The sequence below is a fragment of the Rhamphochromis sp. 'chilingali' genome (assembly GCF_963969265.1).
Source record: "Rhamphochromis sp. 'chilingali' genome assembly, chromosome: 2".
Lineage (NCBI taxonomy): Eukaryota > Metazoa > Chordata > Actinopteri > Cichliformes > Cichlidae > Rhamphochromis > Rhamphochromis sp. 'chilingali'.
In genome coordinates, this window is record NC_137930.1 from 14,850,886 (window position 1) to 14,871,595 (window position 20,710).

A 20,710-nucleotide genomic window follows, 5' to 3' on the forward strand; every position below is an offset into this window, starting at 1 on the left:
CCTAAATGTCTACAATATAAACAAAAGTAAAAATGCGCACACTAAACATCAACAAACTAAACACATCGTGTCCAACTGAACTGCCACATGTGCAAATATATATACTGTTGGATTTGTATAAAATATTTGTATACACCACACAGACGCTACTGTCAGTGCCCTCAGCAGTGTTTATGCAAAGTTTTATCAAGATTCGTCCACTTGTCCCGGAGGAGAAAGGGAACATACAAACCTACATGATCATTAGCGTATGGTGAACATGCGAAAGCTTTTCGATATGATTTCAATGTCTACAATCTACATGTGCCTGTGAGCTTATGTGCCCCCTCCTTAAACTCAACACTCTGGTAATTAAAATGCACATGACTGTAAAAGCAGGGATGGTTTTGCAGGTGGTGGCCACAGACCACTGCTGTCACCTTCACTGATTTTTCTCTAGCTCAGACACGGCCTACCAGGAGGACTTGCAGCTGACTCAGGATCCGCTGGAGAGGTTTTCACTCTCGGCTGAGTTGGAAACACAGGTAAGCGCCACAAAACGGCTGGAGGTTGTTTTTTGTTTGTTTGTTTGTTTTTTAAGATTTATCCTCTGAGAAATACGACTGTCTGTAGAATACAATGTTCTGATCAATGCTGTTGATCATATCCATTTAAATGAATAGAAAGTGGAGCTTGGGGGAGGTTAAATGCATATTGTTGAGTACTCTCTACAATGTACGCATGTCTCTCAGCTCTCTCCCCCTTTAACCCCACAGCCTGCTGATAACAATGCACATGGCTGGTTACATCATCAGTATTGATAAATCTTTCCAAAATGGATTATGATCCAGCCAGCCTCCACTCTACAATCTCTCTGTTGCAGACTACAGCAATAATATATTTAAATAACCTGGCAATCTATTAGATTATATTTTCAAAAGAAGCGATAGCGGATGGATGAATGCTAAAGGTGAAATCCCAATAGCCACTAGAGAAACTGATGATCTCCAATGAGAATTTGGTTTTCTCTTATATCGACTTCTTTCAGAGGCTACACAAAAACATCTGCATTTTTTCTCCTTTGTTAAACAAGCTAGTGAAAATAATAAAATGTGTCCCTGTAAAGCGGTGAGATGCTAAGAATGCTGAGGCTAAGCAGGATTTAGAGGTTCAAGGTCAACTAATTATTTCTGATACTGCAGCCATGAAGACGTTTTCAGAAATCTTTAAAGTTGAAGCATATGAAGGTTTTTGACCTGTAGCTGCACCAGCACATTTTCCCAGCACTATTCCCAAACACCATTTTTCCCACCAATTCCTTCCTCTAATTAATGTTTTTGCTTATTAATCAGGCTGTGGTTGCTGATCCATCTGCACCATTAATCATGAATGAAAAGACCAATGGGGACTTATTTCTCTGAGGCTCGCTCATCTGATTATTCCAGAAGCTCATAATATGTAAATGATAACATGCAGTTTTACTTTGAAATACACGATGAATGCAGATCAGTGTTCTTTGCATATTTATATTTGTTTAGATTTCTCAGTGCGCCACACTTCATTAATCGTCTGACTCTCTGCATGTTGCGTAACAGAGGACCTATTTGAAGAGCCCTGGCACACACACAGAAATATGCTGCCCCCTTTTGGAATTGCATTACTTACCGTGATCAAGTGTAAACTTCCTGTATGTACATTTGATTCCAGTTAAACCAGCAAATAACCACAACTAACTGAAATGTGCACATTTCATCATTCAGAATATAAAATGGCATTCAGAAAAAAAAATATTGCTGTATTATATTTTGTCATGAATTTAGGTTGCACAACTACAAACTATTAAAGGGCTGCACATCTCATCCATAAACACAGTAACATTGTGTTGTGGCTTTAAGCATATTTATGGTAAATTCTTGTTTTTTTCTGATATATCTTTAACTACATTTTCAATTCAGGCTAACAAAAAAACAAAACTGCAAAACAGTAACTCATAATTCCATTTTATTTTCAGTATTACGCAACATTAGAAGTATAAATATCTGTTTTAATATACAACATGTATGACATCCATAGAGCTTTCCTTGGGCAAAATACAAAACTCAAAACACTTTTATTGCACATATTCTAAAAGACAAACCAACATAAGCAAGTTCATCTAATACTAGTTTTGCACAGAGGAGGAAATAAAAGGAAATCTGAAAAGACGAGAAGACAGAGTAGAACGTGACGTGAAGAGACATCGATTACTGCACAAACAAATCATGGTGGCGAGGAGGCAAACCTCGCACGACTAGAAACATTATCTGTAACACAGGACGCAGATTTGGCAAATCAACAATATACAAAATATACATCCATGACGCTTTGTAAACAAACACTGAATGTGCTTTAAAGATTTAAACGTGTGTCGTCACAGGAAAGGAAAACGTGAGTGTTGGGGGAATGAAAAAAAAAAAAAACTAAAGTGAGGGATTCATAAACCGCTCTGCTGCACTCACCCTTTGAACTTAACATTGGTAAAGATTAAGGTGCATTTATTACTATCTCACGATACATTAGCAATACTTTTACAATATCCAATGCAGCTGAACATTAGATTCTTTTAACATTAAAATCTCTGCTGTCAATCTTGGTTTTCACTTTCACTCTTAGACACATACTGTGTGGAACATTTAGATTTAGACCGTGACCTCCGGACAACACGGTGGATCTGGTTTTATACAGCCAGCACAACAGAGCTAATGATGCTAATACTAGTGTCCTAGGCTACTTTGTGGTTTTCATTTAGGGTTTGCAATTTAAAGGCATCTACCATATAGAAAAGTGTGTAAATGGTAGCAAGTGTATGCGGATATACAACAGCCTATATGTGTAGTACCACGGTATTAGCACGCCAACATGAAATTCACATTCATAGCTGAAAAGTTTGTGGTCACTTAGAGTTGATGGGAGCAGTTAAACGTGACATTGTGATCAACTGAATCATCTAAGGGAATATTTGCATATGCATCCAGAAACACGTTTTAGGAAGCTATGGCACATTGTGTAATTAGAGCAGATCATTATCACTTTGAAAGAGCGACCGAATCTAAACAGCTGGTTAAAGGAGCAATACTTTTAGCGAGCTGATTGTCTGGAGCGTCGGCGTGGGGAGGTTTGACTAACGAATTTTCCTCTGAAATCGATGTTGATCCATTTCGTGAGGCAACACAAGATTTCATACAAACTGTGTGTACGACTCATCACAGAACAGCGCAAAGTGGCTCTAATGGCAATCGAAAAAGAAGAAGAAGTGCGTTTACAGCTGAATGAAAGGACTCGAGAAACAGAGTCCAGCTTCATTAAATGATACCTGTAACAGCAAACTGTGCAGCACTTTTCCCCCCCTTTCTTAGAACGACAGTAACGTGACATGTTTCACAGGAAAGTTCTTTTAATCTTTAGACTCAAATCAAACCCACAGCATTTATACTCCAAACATCATTCTAAAGTATTGCTTCTTAGATTGGTGAAACAATTTTTCAGGTTTGCCAACAGATCAGATAGTGTTTGAACAAGACAAAATTATACAAGGTCAGACAGTAATGAGCAGATATGCCATTAATGTTTGTTTAAAAAAAGAAAAGAAAAAAAAATCCAGCTCAAAGTGACCTCAAACTTTCAAGCAGACATGAACTATGTTATGCAAAGCCATCATAAAATCTTCGCCCGGGTGGAGCTTCTTTATGAAGCATCCAAAACACCAAAACCCTGACAGCAAAGCACTTTAACATGAACCGCTTCAGATCGTGTTTTACTCGCACAAGTGACCTTAACGATAGCGTGGACGTAACCCAGAGACGAGGCCCACGGCTTCTAGAAATCTACTGCTGTGATTACTATGCAGAACTGCTGGTTCATCTTCCTCAAACACAATGTCCCGTATTTTACAATCTTCAGAGCTTAATCAGCCAGTGAACACATCATCAACAAAGACATTCTTGGAGAAACGCTGACAGCCCTCACAGTTTTGTTATATAATGCTACATTTTTTTTTCTGTTTTTAGAAATAGCCCCTCATGCCCTCTCCTCTCTTCAAGTTCATTTTGGAACATGTGAAAACATGTTGAAAGTCACACAGAAGAGGAAACGTTTGATGAGACACACTGCTGTAGCTTACTTTAGACCACACAAGCAGAACATGATACTCTTAATACTTAGCATACAAACATGACACTGCAAAATCTATACATATAATACAAACGACAATCATGTAAGCCCATGTATCCCTGTTTTACAATGGTATCTTATTTACACTATATTGCATAAAAATCAAAAATATATGTACAAGATGCCAGAGGAATGTGAATAAACACCACATCTTGCTTAAAAAAAAAAAAAAAAAGCAAGTCTGATTTCCCATATATCTAAGGCCCCTTCACTAATTTATGATTTTTAGAATCCTATCGTGATCCTATAGTTACTTTGTTTCAGGTTTTAGGTGAAAAGCACGAGATATAGTGCGTTTCTTTTGTGTACCACTGTACGAAACCCAACATTAAAACAATCTGATCATACTGAACGTTAACAACACAACTGCTCGACAACATTGTGTGGTCTACTGCATTAAAAGACTTCAGATCCTCCGAGTCTAGAAGAAAGAGTGCAATTCAAAACTGCTTATGGCACAGACTCTCGTACATCACGGCCTTTACAGGTGTCCTCCCCGTTGCCCCTTAAACACACTGATTGCACGAAGTGTTCTGCAACGAACAGAAAGAAATCCTCCAAACATTCGATTGACATGAAAGTAAAACTTCAGAAAGGATCGGCAAATGATCGCCTACATTCAAACCTAGAAACATCAACATGTTGTTATGAATAATCTTATTAAACACACACACACATGCACACACACACACGCAGACTTTCCCTCTCTATCAGCTTGTAACAGCTTGCCTGGTCCTCAAATAAACAAAAAAAGAAGGCATGATGATGATTGCACAAATCAATCCCAACTTTTTACTTTATCTGGATTATTTGAAGCAGTCACGTTTTTCTTTTGTTTTTTGAAATCATCACTTTCCTCTTTACTTTTTGTTACTGGAGCTACGCGGTGACTCCTTCAGCTGCTTGCACCTGCTCGTGTCTCTGTCTAAACTGTCTTTAGCTGCAGATGGAGAAGCCCTGGAAGTGTCTCTCTTAGTGTTTTTCTGTGCAGGCGTGACTTCTTGAGCGGTTTCCTTTTTCTTTCTTTCACCCTGCTCCTTCCGGAGAGATGATGCCGGTTTGTCTGGGGTGGTGGTTCTGGTGTCCGGGGGCTTGTGACTGTCCGGTTTGACCACTTCAGACTTGGGAGCATCCTTGGATATCTTGACTGCAGGCTCACAACTGAAGCCTTTGCCTGAGGTGTCTGCGCTGCTCGGTGGTTCTGTTTTCGCTGGAAGTTTAGGCAGCACAGCTGGTGGGTCGGGCTGAGAGGACACATCTGATGGCGGCAGAGGCTCCTTCCTGAGCTGCTGAGATGTAGTGAGAGGCAGGGCGCATTCTTTTGTTTTGGGGTCACGGGGGTCTTTAATAACTGTGGGGTGGTTTTTAGGTGAAGTGTCTTTAGGTTTGGAATCGAGAGTTTGTTTAATTGCTGGAGCTGCAGCAGGCTTCAGAGCTGATGATGTTTTAGGAGGGAGAGATTTCAGCTTCGAGTTCGGGACGTCTTTGACAGCAGCAGAACATTTGGGCTGTATTTCTCGCTGCCTCGTGTCAGCATGAGTGGGCAAGGGCTTCGCTTGCACAGAGTCTTCACTCTTTGCGCCATCGCCGGCGGATACCGGCGAGGCTTCTTTCCGTTTAGCGTCGTGGGTTGCTTGAACGTGTGAAGTCGAGGGGGCAGACTCCTTAGGCAAATCCTTCTCTTTTGAACTTGGACTTCCTTTGACAGCTGGGACGGGAGGAGCTGCGCTCTCTTGTGTTTTTGCTTCCTTCTCTCTCTTCACAGACGTGGGCAGCGTGGGCTGTGGGTCAGGCCTCGACTTGCTTTTGGGACTCGAAACAGTTTCACTTGTAGCTGTCGAACCTGAACTTTTGAGCTTTGCTGAAGGGACCACAGTGTTTTCTTTAACACTGACAACAGACGTGCAAAGTTGTGCATCGGACGATCTGTGTTGTGCTTTTTCAGTCGGACACATCTGTGATGGCTGCTCTGAATCTTTCACAGCCGCTGTAGTCTTCGTCTTTGGTGATACGTTAACGTCTTTCTTCTGCAGCGACATGCCACTGTCCTGTACTGCAGCAGCAGACACAGTGTTATGCTTTTTGTTCAGTGTGGCATCTGTAATAATATTCAGTGAAGTGGCCTTGTTTATCGTACAAACTTCTTTCTTCTGCTCCACTTTTGCAGCTGTGGAACTTGCACTGTTTTCCGTCTTGGAGCCCGAGCTGCCTGCATCTCCAACCAGCTTCACAGATGAGCTGACAGATGTTTCACTGTGCTCTGATTTACTATCAGGTAATGCTCCAAACGCTGATGCTGAGACAGAAACTCCTGGTTCTGTATTTGAGGAACAAATGTTTGGCACATTCGCTGGAACATGTACCGATGCAGAGTTGGTCTGCACATTCGCCTCAGAAGCGGGTCGTGAGGTTGTGTCTGAGCTCTGTGCTGCAGTTTTTCTCTTCTCACAGCTCTGAAGTTGACCTGTATCCAAAACTGAGTCTGCACTCTGCTTCAGTGGCCCAGTCAGAGGTTTACTAACAGCTCGAGCCTCCAGTGTTGTAAATGGAGGGGAAGTTTTTAAGTCTATCAAAGAGACTGCTGTCTTGGAGCTGTCAGTATTTTGTGATGTAGTGTCTGGTATTTCTTCCTGCTGCTCCACCTCATCCTCCTGATCTTCGTTGCTCACTTCCCGTATGGAGGGTGTTTTTCCACAGGAGGAGAAGTGGGAGCTGTGTCGAGGGCCTCTGTGCTCATGGCTGGCTTTCATACCGGTCCTTCCTTCTTGTTTAACACTAAAAGTTGAGGGATCTGCTTTGCTGTTTGAGGCCTTCAATGACTCGCCTTGTCTATCCTGTGTTTTCTCACCACTTGCATTGACTTTCATTTCTGTTGCTGAATTATTTGATTGCTCCTTGGAGACAACAATGCTGTTTACAGAAGAAACGGCTTCAGGGCTTAGAGAACAAGTTAGGGGACTCTTCATCTTGTCTGTGGTTTTTGTTTGGGGGATGGTTATTTGCCTTTCAGTAGGGCTCTGAAGTCGTATTGGTGGGTTTACAGAAACTGTGTCACTTGTGTTCTCTGCCATCTTGGACAAACAAGTTTCTGTTTTAGAAACTCTGGGTCCAGAGAGCAGACCAATGTCCAGGGTGCCCTCAAGAGGCTTTAGAGAAGAGACGTGGCGTCCTTCAAGTTTATATTCAGATGATGTTTTTCTAAGCGGAGACTCTGCAGAAGAGATAAGATGGAGTTTCTCCACAGCGCTCTCTCCTCTGCCAGAGAAAAGCTTAGGGGCCAGACCTTCAGGGCTCGAGTGGACGCTTCCCAGTCCGGCCTTCATGTGGTCGTGAGGCATGGCCGTGTCCAGCTGAAGGCTCTTCGATCTCGTAGAACCAAAGTGGAGGTTCTCATGGAGGGTCGAAGTCAACCGACACATGCAGTCTTCTCGTTCTTCGAATGACAACCTCTTCCTGGTGAACTCGATACTGGGAGCTTTGAAGTCCAGTCTGTCTGGCTTCATGCCGTCTTTACCCTGTCGAGAGTGCTGCCATTCTGGGTGACCAGAACACAGAGCCGATCGCAGCGCTCCATCACTTTCACTGCTGCCACCAGAAGGCTCAGCGATGCCTTCACTGACACGTGTGCTCAGCTTTTTATACAGAACGTCTTTAAGAGTTGAACTAGCAGCTTTAGCCTCCAGCGTTCCAGACTCCGGGCTGCTCTGCACTTTGTTTTGGCTTCGGACCAGAAAGCCTTCGTCCCCATCATAAGCACACGGTGCCGATGAATCGGACTCATGCAGAGCATCTTGCTTCTGTAGAGACTCCCTCCTCTCTGACCACTCCTGTCGTTTCACAACCATCTTGGACTTCAGTTTTTCCTTGTCGAGCTCTTCTATAGACTCCTGCCGGCCCATCTTACGGCTGATTGGCCTTTTTAGGCAGCCCTGCTCGACAGGCCGTAAACGAGTGATTGTCAGTGGCTCACAGGCTGCTTCATCCACACTCTGCAGGCCGGTGAAATCGCGCTCTCCTGTCCTCACGTCCTCGTCCTGCACCTCTTCTTGGGTCACTTCTAAGCTGCGTTTTCTTGGGCACAGGTGCTTCTTTTCCCCTGTGTAAGAAGGAGACAGCTTTTCTTCAGACTGAACACGCTTTAGGAGAGGTGAGCGAGGCGGTTCAGCACTCTTGGGGCGGACAATGTGTCTCACAATTGTGGGTGGGGAATGAATCTTGGCTGGAAAACCCTGGGTTGTTTTGGAAATGGCGACAGAGTGTCCACTGAGAAGGGGAGGGGGTGAGCGCTGGGGAGATGTTGGCTGGGGGGTAGGTGAAGGCGTGCGAGCCAGTGGAGAGAGGGGAATGCTACCGGCAGACTTGCGTCGACCCTGACGAAGCCTCTGACCTGGCAGTTTGGGGCCGAGGCCATGCAGGGTGCTGGGCCGAATGTGGCCTGAGCCAGCAGGGGAGTTGGGAGCACTGGAGCTGGGAGAGCTGCTCTGGGATGAGTTGCCACCTGAAATATATAAGCACAAAACACCCAAAGGATATTAGAGGATAAACATTAAGTAACATTCAAGCTGTTATCAAAAATGAGTTCAAATCTCCACCTGACTGGGTGAAATCTGGTGCAGGGCGGAAGGCGGCAGTAGGGGAACGAGGGGAGAGACTGTGGGTAGGGGAGCCGGGGAGACTCTCACCAGATGACAGCGAGTGGTTCAGGGAGGAAAAGCTGCGACTCGTATGCAGAAGAGGAGAAGGCTGCATGGCAAAGCGTCTGAAAAGGGAGCGGCGCCTGTGAAAAGAAAAGTGAGATGACGAAGTGTTAAATTCACAGTTTACAATGGACACCACAGGCTGCTGCTTTCTTACTATTTACATGTGTAACTGCTCTGCACAGTGCCAGGTACTCTTAACTGTTAAAGATGGAAAACAACCCACTGAATCTGTAGGATCGTCAGATTTTCAATGATTCCCTCAGTGCCATCTGTCTGCCCTCTAGAGGCCTACAGGAAATAGAGTAATGACTGCACACAGGAAATTGGATCACTCACCTCTTTTCTGAAGAACGATTAGGCTGCAGAAACAAAACTGCAGTTCCCACGCTTACAGAAACAAGTATCAGGGCAGGAATACGACCTTGTGGTCTTCAATAACTTATCAGGATATGCAGAACCTAGTGAAGCTGAACTATAACTGAGCTAGTGCTTGTAACTTACTTACGAAATTCCACATTGTGTGTGGATGGTTAGCTTTTTAAAAATGTACCAAATTGTCTTAGAGGAGGAAATGCAGCAGTTTAAATAAAACTCAGCAACTCAGATTTATTGAAACCTCCCTAACCAAAACAAAAAATCATTTAATAATGGGCCATAATGTTCCATCGAAGCACAGCAGCTGGTTGTCTCAGTCTCCCTTAAATAAAGGGGGTTAAGAAACAAATGATCCAAAGGTAATTTAAGGACTTATTTGTACCTTTCTGGGGTCTTCTCCTTCTTGGGCTTTTTGCCACATCGGACCATCTTGCTCCTGTAGCTGTTCCTTCTGGCAGGACCAGTTTTTATTGAAGTATTTTCAAAGGGGGTTGTAGAGATGGCCACTTTGCTGCCACTCTGAAAAAGAAAAAAAAAAAAAACACTTGATGTTGGGAAGAGGATAGATTTTTTTTTTTAAAAATCAGAACAAACATTTATATCTATATTAGTGGAATTTACCTAAACCCTTTTATGATTTAAATATCTTCCAACTAAAACGACTGTAGTCGCGCTCCAGTAAATCATTAGAGCTGAATTTTCTGCACTCACTTTTAAAAAAATGGAAACAACATCAATTTCAGTAGCACTTACTCCTCAACCTAAATAGATTATTCAGTTTATTCTAATTGAAATTACATCAAACGCAATGAATATCAGAACTATTAAATATTTTAACAGTAGCTGTTTAGAGATGAACACACATTGTGCGTTACCTTGAGCAGGAGCTCCACCACTTCGGTATGGACAAGACCGTGAACCGGTTCTCCGTTCACATGAGTAATGAGGTCTCCAGCTTTGAGTCCTGCTTTATGTGCAGGCCCACCATCTTCTACGTTCTGATCAACATAAAAAGGTATTGATTCATTATCATCCTTTTGTGTTAAAAGCATTTGAATCATTTAAAACTGCTTTTAAAGCTGTGTTTTAGAACATTTTGTTCAGACAAAAGAGAAAAATGCTGTTGCACGCATCGTTTTCAGTGGCCAGCAGAGGGCGACACCTGTAGTTATCAAGAGACTTTCAATTGCATCAAGTTAAAACATAAGCACACAAACTTCACAGTTCCCTGACTTCTGGTTGCATCTGTAAATTATTTTCACCGCTGTTTATTAAAATTAAAATTTGGAATAAAAGCAAGTCTATGTGATGCCTTCAGTTTTAACTGCTGGGGGAAAAAAATCCCATTAATGGACTAATATTATGTTAGGATGGTGCAGTTTTTAATTTTCATAATAAATAATTTATTACAAACAAACAAAACAAAATCATACATCTGCTATCATAGTCCTGTGGTCATTCAACAGGGTTTGTTTAAAGAAAAAAATGCTTAAAGGCCTTACCCAGACCATGTGATAGACTGTGTAGATGTCACTGTCACAAGCGTACACCCGGATTGCCCTCAGCGTGAAACCAAACTTCTTCCCAGAACTGTGGATCACGACGGGCTGCCGTGGGTTAGAGGGACAGAGGGAGGAGTCTCGGCTCGGAGAGGAGTCTCTTGAGGAAGGGTCTGAGGAGAGGGAGTAAGGAGAAAGGGGACTGGCCAGCGGTGATGCTCCAAAGATATCTGGAAAAATAAGAGTTGACCAACGTCTGAGTTCTTAAATTTTTTCCAAAATCAATCAGAGTATAACGTGCCCTGAAGTCATCACCGAGGTATTGCCGTAAAAGCTTTTGAGCCAGGATTAATTCTGCTGCAGCTGTGGGTGAAACTAATACGATTTTCTCTCCCTGCAGTGAAGACCCTCGCTCTGACCATGCCTGATTATTTTCCTTGTTAGCAGCTTGTGCTCAGGTTTTTGCTCACAGCCTCTTTTTAACATGGAACTTGAGGCATGCCGGGCCAATTATGACAGCTTCACAGTGAACTTTCATCTTTTTCAGATTATTTTTAAAGTCCATTGCTTTTACTGTTATCCTTAACATGTTATTGCTCCCACATGCGTCAACAATGTAGCTTACAAAATTTTGAGGCAACATCAGCATGGTAATATGTGTGTGTTTTGTTTTTTTGTTTTGTTTTTAACTTACCTCCAGGGATCATAAGGGAAAGGGCACCAGTTGACACAGACTTTGGGACTTTTGGCACGGCTCCGCTCTTCTCTACAGCACTCTCAGGTCGCAGAGAGGTCGACGGAGGTCCGTGGTCAGCAGAGGTGTGACTGGTGCTGTCAGGGCTCTCCACACCCTCTCCCCTGGGTGTCAGCTGGTCCAAATGTTCTGAGAAACTCCCTTTTTTTTATGGATGGAATGAAGCAAACAGTTATTCTTCCCATAGAAATAACATGAATTAATAATAAATAATGAATAAACGTGCAAATTATACATTTAGGCCAACTGCACATCAATTACTTTTTTTTGGTCAAACGTCTGCACTTAGAGCCTGAATTCTTTCTAATGGCCAGCAGGGGGCAACTGACGTGGTTGAAAAACAATCAGTTGCACTGAGCTCAATTTAACACAGCACAATGTTCCCAATAAAACAAGCAAGAACATTCAATCATATGTTTTTGTTGTTTCCAGAGAACTGCACCTTAATGATGTTACAAAGTACAAACCAAGCACATGTACGGAAAGGTGTGTAATTCTAAAGACTGCGGCTCGTACCAGAGAGCGTGGCCCCGCTGTGCGTGCTGCCCGGAGTGGCAGCTTCAGGCTCGTCCTGTGGAAACTCCCCGATGGAGAACGAGGCTTTGCTGGGATCGCCGATGCCTGATGTCTCATCCCCTTCGCTTTCAGCTGAGATGGCAAACTTTGGTAGCAAACTGGGGCGAGGACCCTGATTCATACTGTCTGTGTCTGTCGAGGACAGCGAGGGTCTGGATAAAACAACAGATTTGCGTTAGATGAGTTTTGTAACTGTCAAATGACTAAAAAATATTTTGAGTCTTCATGAGAGAGCAAAAGCTTGTAAAGGTGATGAACACCCTAGACTTCTCAGAATGAGGGACAGCAGGAACAGTATGATTCAATTTATAAAGTGTTATTTTTACACCACTGCCATTACTGAGTTGAGCTTAACAAGGTTGATCCTCTTTAACTTGGAATGGATTTTTACATAAATATCAGATGCAATCAAGAAGCTCCTGGAATGCACCTAAAATGTGTGTCAAACACACCTGATCACTGAAAATTCAGCAACCTAATCACTTGCACTGTGCAAGTTTGCCACTGCCCTCAAATTTGCACATGAAGCAAACATCAACTTTTTCTTTAAACTGAGCCAAATTTAGCGCGCAAGACCAAAGCTGCTGATCATAGCTGCGTCTTCAGCTACAGATTTTTAACATGTTTCAACCCCGAATATGCAGAAAGTGCTGAATTTATCCCCAAGGCTGAGACAGTCAAGTTTTACTTCAACTCTGCGAAGAAAATGAAGCAGAAATGGACACTCCTGGACTGTGGAGTGTGCCAGCACCCCATCATGTGCACACTCAAAAAACACCATCGTCGCTCACCATCTGGATGAGCCAATAGACTTGCCTGCTTGCTACTTTATCAGCTTCCTAAAACGCAAACACTGTTTTTTTGACATGCTGAAGATTCTGCATGGGGACCAGTGCAAGCTTACATTAAAGGAATTCTACATATATCTAAAAAGAGTCCAGACGTGCAAGAGAAGATGATCTGGAATGGGAGACAAGTTAAACAAGGTAAGTTTTTTTTAGTCTCCGTCTTTATCACATCTTGTAGTTTGGTACTTAAATACTTCAACCACTTCCACTGCAGTTTTTCTATGTTCTACAAACTGCAGCCACCTCACCTCAAACCAAAAAACCATGACAATTGCGTTACAATCCTTCCAGTATGTGTTTAGTATGCCAGCACAATCATCATCCAATGAACTGCTCACTTAATGTGTGCTCAGTCTATATAATGGTCAGGTGTAGCAATTAATGAACTCTGGTAATCGTTTTTGATTTAGAGATGGAGGTGTTCATACGCTTCAGCGAAGTCTGGCGTCCAGCTGAGAGAGTCCACAGTCAGCGGGCTCTCGGTCTTCTTCTCCTCAGTCTCTCCCTTCTCCTCCAGATGCCCACGGGACAAATCCAGACTGCTGTAAACCTGATAGCCACACAGCGACAATGACTCACTTTGTTACATGTAAGCTACAAAATGTGAACAGAGGTTTAAAAATAAAAGAGCCAAAAAGGTTTAGAAAGAAAATCTATCACATTCGGTACAGATACTGGGTAACCTCGTGACCTTTATTTTATATTTGTCTGTGCTATGCAGACTTCATTGTGTCCAACAAGCATCGAGAAGGTTCAGTATAGCTGAACGCTTCCTCTGAGACACCCTGCTGCTTTCTGAGACACACTGTAATGCTTTGTTTTGATGTGAGGAGAGCACACTGCAATGCAGCACAGCAATGACTCCCAGCTTGTCTGTATTGTGTACTGTGTCACACATTACTACCAAGAAAAATAAATCTCATTTGCAAGTGGAAAATGTATGCAAAGCTGAAATCTACGTTTGACACTATGGAGATAAAGGAAGAGCAGGAGGGAGGCTGTGTTTTCAAGACACACATTTCCATATGAAATGGCAGCCGCTCGTGTTTTTCCCCCTCCCATGAGAATGGGATCGGGACAGATGAGGGCTCGAGCTCATTTATATTGCTAACGTCTTTGGCAGTAATGATGATGACACTGGAACAATGTGAGGAGGGAGATTAAGGACATACCTTAGAGAATCTGTGAGAACAAGAGGAAAACTGCCGCAGGTCCACATTGAAGTCTTCATCATTTGTGTCCTCTTCCTCTGTCTCCAGATGATGGTATCTCTCAGAGCGAGCTGTGAAAGAGGAGAGGATTATATTTTATAAATTGCATTATTACAGGTTATTCTTATTACAGTGCAAAAAGATGACCCAAGTAGAAAAAGAGTATAATGACTAAGAAATGCAAGTGTTTTCACTGCTTTTAATTAGAGGCAGAGTCGCTGCTCTGCTGCAGACATACTTCATATGTAACAAAGTATTAAATTAGGCTGTTCAAAATGCCAATGTCAATTTTAATGAAAGATGTACTGTAATAGGACAGTTTTGTTAATAAAAGTGTAAAAAACAAAACAAAACCTAAACTGGAATTAAAACTAACTGTGTTGTCTGCGTGTCCTTAGAGAGTTTTAGTGAAAACAGCATTTTAATAATGCAAAGTTTACTTTAACAGCATCTGGAGGAAAGTCATGATCTCAGATGGGATGCAAGGATGAAGCAGAATTTTGTCAGATTTGCTAAACTGGCATTTCTGGTTGTAATTGGATTGTTCACTTCTTCAGTAACACAAAGAAATGGAAAACTCAGCAGCAGACAGCTGTTGAAACATTTTGGACACCAGGCTACTTGATCGCAATGCTGCCACGTAATTCTGAGCAGGCTGTTTATCATTATTATGAGTATTTGCACTTCAGTGTTGTATTCTTAGTTACACCTCATATGTGGTGCATGGCTCCACAAAATACAAAGAAAGAATTAACACAAATATGTACACACAACTTTGTTTACAGCACATTTTCGCTCTGTTGTATTCAGGCACACAAGATTCTGCAGCTGAAATTGTACTACTGTATATTTATTGTATTTTATCTTTCCATTACATATTAGTCAAATAGATTAAAATAACTATTTATTTTTAAAGCTGCTGATGCTCCATAGTTATGACAGCATACATGCAAATTTCATATGTGAGCAACAAAATATTGCTAACATATTTACAGCTCACACTGCAGTCTCAAATACAGTTCTGGTTGTTTCTTTGACAGCAGTGGTTGAAATCTTGCTGCACAGCTGAGATGTGCGAGCAGCAGCGTGCTCACCAGGAATAATGCTCTACAGTTTCAAAAAACACATTTTTTCCTGACAACAAATATTTATGTAGTCTCCCGCTGTGTTTGGAGGAGAGACACAGAGAAATACAGAGTATGACCCAACAAACACCATCCCCACAGTGAAGCATGGAGGTGGAAACACTATGCTTTGGGGATTTTTTTTTCTGCTAAGGGTACTGGACAACTTCACCGCACTGAGGGGCCAGTGGGCGAGGCCACGTACCCAAAACAAAGCACCAAAGCAAAAAAGGAGTTGCTAAGAAGAAGTAGCACGTTAAGGTGATGGAGTGGCCGCGCCAGTCTCCAGCCCTCAGTTGTTTGAGTTGCTAAGCAGCAGCCAAGGAGTTTCTGTAAAGAGGAGTGGGCCAAAATCCTAAAGTGTGCATAAACCTGGTGACCAACTACAAGAAACATCTTACCGCTGTGCTTGCTAACAGGAGTTTCTCCACCAAGTTCTGAGTTGATTTTTGCTCAGGGATCAAATACTGATTTCACTCAGTGGACATGACATCACTTCATAACGTTTATGTAATATGCTTTTCATGGATTTTTGGTTCATATTCTCTCTCTCCCCATTAAAATGAAATTACCATAAAAATAGAGATTGCTTACTTCCAAAGAAATGAACAAATTTACAAATCCAGCATGCGATCAAATAATCATTTCCCCCACTGTATGTTGTTGAAATCGCATGAAAAAGAATTAAAATTAGCTGCTACTAGGTCCTGTTTACACTCCAAACATGAATGAACAATCAGCTATCAGTTATCAATCACAAAGAATAAGTGTTTTTATGAGGCCGTTTGATAACTTACTGTCGAAGTAACTCGTGTCGTCCTCGGACTCCAGCTGAGGGATGAACTCAGCCTTCTGCCTCAACAGGCCGTTCCAGTCTAGGTTGTGAAAAAACTGATGCTGCTTCACTTCGGCCGCTCCACCTGCAGGTCGGATAAATATGGAACAATGTGAAAATTGCTTGTGGAGAAAGCACACGCACAAATCACTCGACACTGAATGGTTCAAACACAGGAACAGAAGAAATGCTTACGGTGTGTTTCTCTTTTCCCTAGTGGCTACAGGACAAATCGCTATCATGACCATAAATTATGCAGAACAATTTCCTGCCTGTAACCTTTAGTGAAATAGCAGGAGACTTTGTGAATGGCAGCCCGCTGAGGGGAGATCTAGATGCCTAAGTAGATCCGGATGTCTCCAGACCAAGCTGGTTGTGTGCATTGCACTGATTAAAGGCCTTTGTCCAGGGTCATGGTCACTTTTACAGTCTGCAGATCTACACACTCAAAGTCCCTGATTGTGCATGAAGCTAGATTCATGGACTGGTGGGAAATAATTGCAATTGATCAGGAGGAAGAGGTGAGTAGGCCACAGGATAAACTGCTCCGCTGGTGGATGACCTCAATTTCTTCCCCAGTGACTTGGAATAATGAGCCGTGCTGAGGTAGCACATGAGGATTTATAGCGGCCTGTTGTGCATGCCTAGTTCTCACCCAGTCCCTGACTGCTCCACATATGAGAAGGTCTTCACTCTTTGTGTTTGTACCTGTGCCCAGCCTTTCCAGGGGATTCTGTCTCAGCAGCAAGGTGATGAGCTCCTGAGCGTCAGGAGGTGGAGCCTCATCCCCATCTGGCCAGTTGATCTCATCTAGAACCAGAAACAGTGTTATAGAATGACTTTACGTACCAACACCTTATAGATTTTATTTCACTGACAGACACTAAAACTAGATGTCATCTAGTCAGATAATGCCTCTAACGGCTATCTGACAATACACTAGAGCAGGGATGTCAAACTCATGTTACATCCTGGGCCTCATACAGGCCACTTTGAACTTAAGTGGGTTGGTCCAGTAAAACTACAAATGTGTAAAATTACAGAAGAATTTCTGGTTGTTCGTTGTTTTCACAAATTCACAGAAAATATCTTTTTTCTTCTGTGAACCAACTGTGGGGGAAAAATGCTGTAGTAGTAGTAAAAAATACATTTAAACCAAAAAAGGAACTATTGCTTAATTAGTTTTTTGTAACAAAACATGTAAGTCAAATTTTATGGCTCATATAGATTTGATACATTTATTAGTCATAAATGAAAAACTATCCAAACCGATTTGAACCGATTTGAACAAAGTAACTGAATAGTAACTTGGAAAAATACACAAAAAACAAACAGACAAACCAAAAAAAACCTTTTTTCATAGCACTATGCACATGAAAAACTGGGAATGTTGAAGACAGCCGCCCTTCATTGAAGCTGATTCATTAATCAGCTATTATCTCAATAAATATGTGTCTATAGGATTTTATAGTTTGAAAAATCCCAAAAATGACTTTAGCCTAATACTAAACCACTTTGTTCTCAAAGGTATTTTGAAATGAGCTCTTACAAATCAAAGCTCTATTGTGTGTAATGTTAAACAATAATAACTGAAAAAACAAGCAGCGAACAGAGCAGAGCTGTGTGCTTCATGCTGATTGTCTGCTATGTTCTCTCTGTACCCCATTCTAAGGAAATTTGGGTGTAAGCTATGAATACGTATGTGCAGCCGCAGGCCACTGTGGCATGGTTTCAGTGTATTCGGGGCTTTCTAATTAACAGTCACACACAGGACATTGGTACAGTTTGTTTACGAGTGTACCAAATCAGTCACTGCACGCCACTCATTTCCATGGCACAGACAGAAGCTTTTATCCAACATGCCACACGCTGCTGACAAGCTGAAAGCTCGTATTTTTCAAGAAGATTTTCTCTGCTCTGTCACAATGACACTATGAGGGAATAAAGTGACAAAGTATAAATCACAATAATAAACTTCATTTGGGAACTAAAGCGAGCTAAAGGCACTTACTGCCATCTGTTTGCTGCTAGCCTTCAGGGAAATCTCGGTCTTCAAAAAATTGGAAATTATGCACAACTCATTCAATGTGGTCACTATATGAATGTTTAATTCATATTTGATGTAGCCTGTGAATTCCCCTGATGTGCAGGATAGCATCTAAATGCCAGATGTGGTCAAATCTCACCTTTAATCGCCTTCATTAGCAGAAAATATGACTTGTAACATTTTAGGTATTTAATAAACTTACATAAACAAATAAGAAAATAAATGAACTTTGTATTTTTTAGGATGCTGGAACACAGTACTGTGTAATAAAAAACTTAAGCCAACCCTTATTTTTCTGTATTTTGCTTCCAAAGAAACAGACTTTATTGTAACTGTTTTCAAGTGTAGTTAAGTGTTTCTTTGGATATTGGCTGCTTTTTCACTCATTTTCAGCTCAGGTGCCTGACGATTTTCAGGAGAGTGTTTTTACCACTTAAACAGATAACAGATAATATTTTTTCACCAGCAAGATAATTTCCAGGGAGCCAAAAACTTGTAAATCTCAGGCACGGTGTGCAGTTTGTCCTTGAATCTTTAGTCTGAAAGTCAAGTCCTTAAAAAATAGGAAAGACATCCAGCAAAGACCTGACCTTCATCTAATACAGCGGTCCCCAACCCCCGGGCCTCGGACCGGTACCGGTCTGTGAGTCGTTTGGTACCGGGCCGCAAGAGTTGAGGCTCAGGTGTGAAATGTATAGTTTTCAGGGTTTTTATCGGTTTTCAGCGTTATTTTGTTATCGTTCACTCGGTTTTCCTGGGTCTTTTCACGTGTGTTATGAATAAATTCTCTTTTTTTCGGTACCGGTACTAGTTTTATTTTGTTGTATTTATCCACGACACCTTAAAGGCCGGTCCATGAAAATATTGTCGGGCATAAACCGGTCCGTGGCGCAAAAAAGGTTGGAGACCGCTGATCTAATAGATGGCTGTCAAGAAGTTATTCATAAGGAAAGGAAACATGTAGAAAGGGTTCCAATTAATTACACAGGTATCTCATTTTGACAGTTGCTGTTCTCAGGTATGTAAATTCAAATATTTTGAGCACGACTGAGATATCTCAGTAACTATTTAATGTAAGTCTAAGATTTGCTTTAATTATCAAATTGAAAAAGGAGGTGTTGTTAACACTGACCACTGATGACCTGTCCAAAAAGCTCCTCCGGTGTGTCTCCAAAGAAAGGCACACACCCCACAAGAAACTCATACAGGATGATGCCCATAGCCCACCAGTCCACTGGCTTCCCATAGCCTTGTCTCAGGATCACCTCTGGAGCGATATACTCTGGGGTGCCGCATACCTGTACAGCAGAAAACAAAAAGGATTCTAAATATGGTGAGCTTTGAGAAAGTGTACATCTGTAAAGCTCAACAACATTTACCTGCTTATCAGAGAACTCCCTGGCATCCTTCTCTATGTGTCCCTCGTACAGGTTGGTGGTCATGTTCATCAGCCCGACTTTGGAAAGACCAAAATCTGTCAGCTTAATGTGCCCCATTGAGGTCACCAGCAGACTAAAAGATAAACCAAGTTGGACAAAGTTTAATTATAGTAAAATGATAAATGCAGTCAGTTGTTCTGCGATTTTTGTTACAATGTTGTTTTTATGAAGGGAAAAAAAACAAAAAACGTAAAGCATGACTCTGACATTTTTCTTCCTTTTCACAAAAGAAATTGCTGTTTCCATGCCAATATGTGTAAACAAAAAAATTAAAATTGCTCAGTTCAATCTTTAATGTTATTGAACAAACACAAAGGTGGCTGAGGTAAAAAAAAAGAAGACATTTCTATTATTTTTAGACATATTATGAAGTACAGTTAGGGCTGTGCAATATGACGAAATATATCGCATGATGATGTGAAAACATCTGTCGTTTCAAATTATACATTATCGTTTGTTTCATGGTGTCGCAAAATACACCGTTTACGGCAATATTTTTTCCATCTGGGCACAGAGAATACCAGCATAGCCAGTGAAAATGTGGCAGGACCAGGTAGCTCCAAACAGAACCAGGACCAGTCAAAACAAATTGAGGACCTTATACCTAAACGAGGGGCTACCTCTGTAGCATGGACATGGTTTGGAGTATGGAGAGAGTTTACGGATGCAAAAGAGCTGCCAGGTGCTAAAATATAAACCTTAGACTCAAATGTTAGAACTGGCTTTTTCCCGCAGCAGTTCCAGGTACACAGATGGAACCTTTGGTCATATCGCACAACCCTTAAGTACAGTTATTTAATTTCACTTAAATATAGCAAATATGGCTTCCCTTTTAAGCATCCAACAAATCCAGAGCAAAATCAGAACACATTTGGTGTTCTGTCTTGGTCAAATGATTCATTAATCCAATATTTACTGACTTTCTGCTCTCTTCAGCACCGAGCTGTACCCCTGGGGTTGAAGAAGACTCTCACAGCGAGCCAATGTCCACACCTCCACGTTAAAAAAAAACAAAACCCTGACTTTATAGTAGAAATAAACATGTTTACACCTCAATATAAAAATGTTTTCCTTCCTATAGCAGATTTCCTCATTGACAAATAGTGTGTGAATG

General features: G+C 41.7%; 1 protein-coding gene across 11 annotated transcripts in view; it reads right to left on the reverse strand.

Annotated features, from left to right (window-relative positions):
- Positions 1–1,974: 1,974 nt before the first annotated feature.
- mast4 (microtubule associated serine/threonine kinase family member 4) overlaps positions 1,975–20,710 on the reverse strand; it is a 101,456-nt gene continuing 82,720 nt past the window's right edge. For 10 of the 11 annotated variants that reach the window (XM_080868085.1, XM_080868083.1, XM_080868082.1 and 7 more), the window contains 13 exons: positions 19,537–19,669; positions 19,290–19,455; positions 16,819–16,920; positions 16,073–16,195; positions 14,113–14,222; positions 13,369–13,490; positions 12,033–12,244; positions 11,457–11,657; positions 10,766–10,992; positions 10,139–10,261; positions 9,646–9,782; positions 8,781–8,965; positions 1,975–8,686 (listed from right to left, as the gene is read on the reverse strand). In XM_080868085.1, coding sequence (XP_080724211.1) covers positions 5,049–8,686; positions 8,781–8,965; positions 9,646–9,782; positions 10,139–10,261; positions 10,766–10,992; positions 11,457–11,657; positions 12,033–12,244; positions 13,369–13,490; positions 14,113–14,222; positions 16,073–16,195; positions 16,819–16,920; positions 19,290–19,455; positions 19,537–19,669 — 5,479 coding nt within the window. In that variant the 3' untranslated portion in view covers positions 1,975–5,048. The remainder of the gene's footprint in view (positions 8,687–8,780; positions 8,966–9,645; positions 9,783–10,138; positions 10,262–10,765; positions 10,993–11,456; positions 11,658–12,032; positions 12,245–13,368; positions 13,491–14,112; positions 14,223–16,072; positions 16,196–16,818; positions 16,921–19,289; positions 19,456–19,536; positions 19,670–20,710) is intronic. The other variant, XM_080868084.1, reaches the window with a different exon arrangement.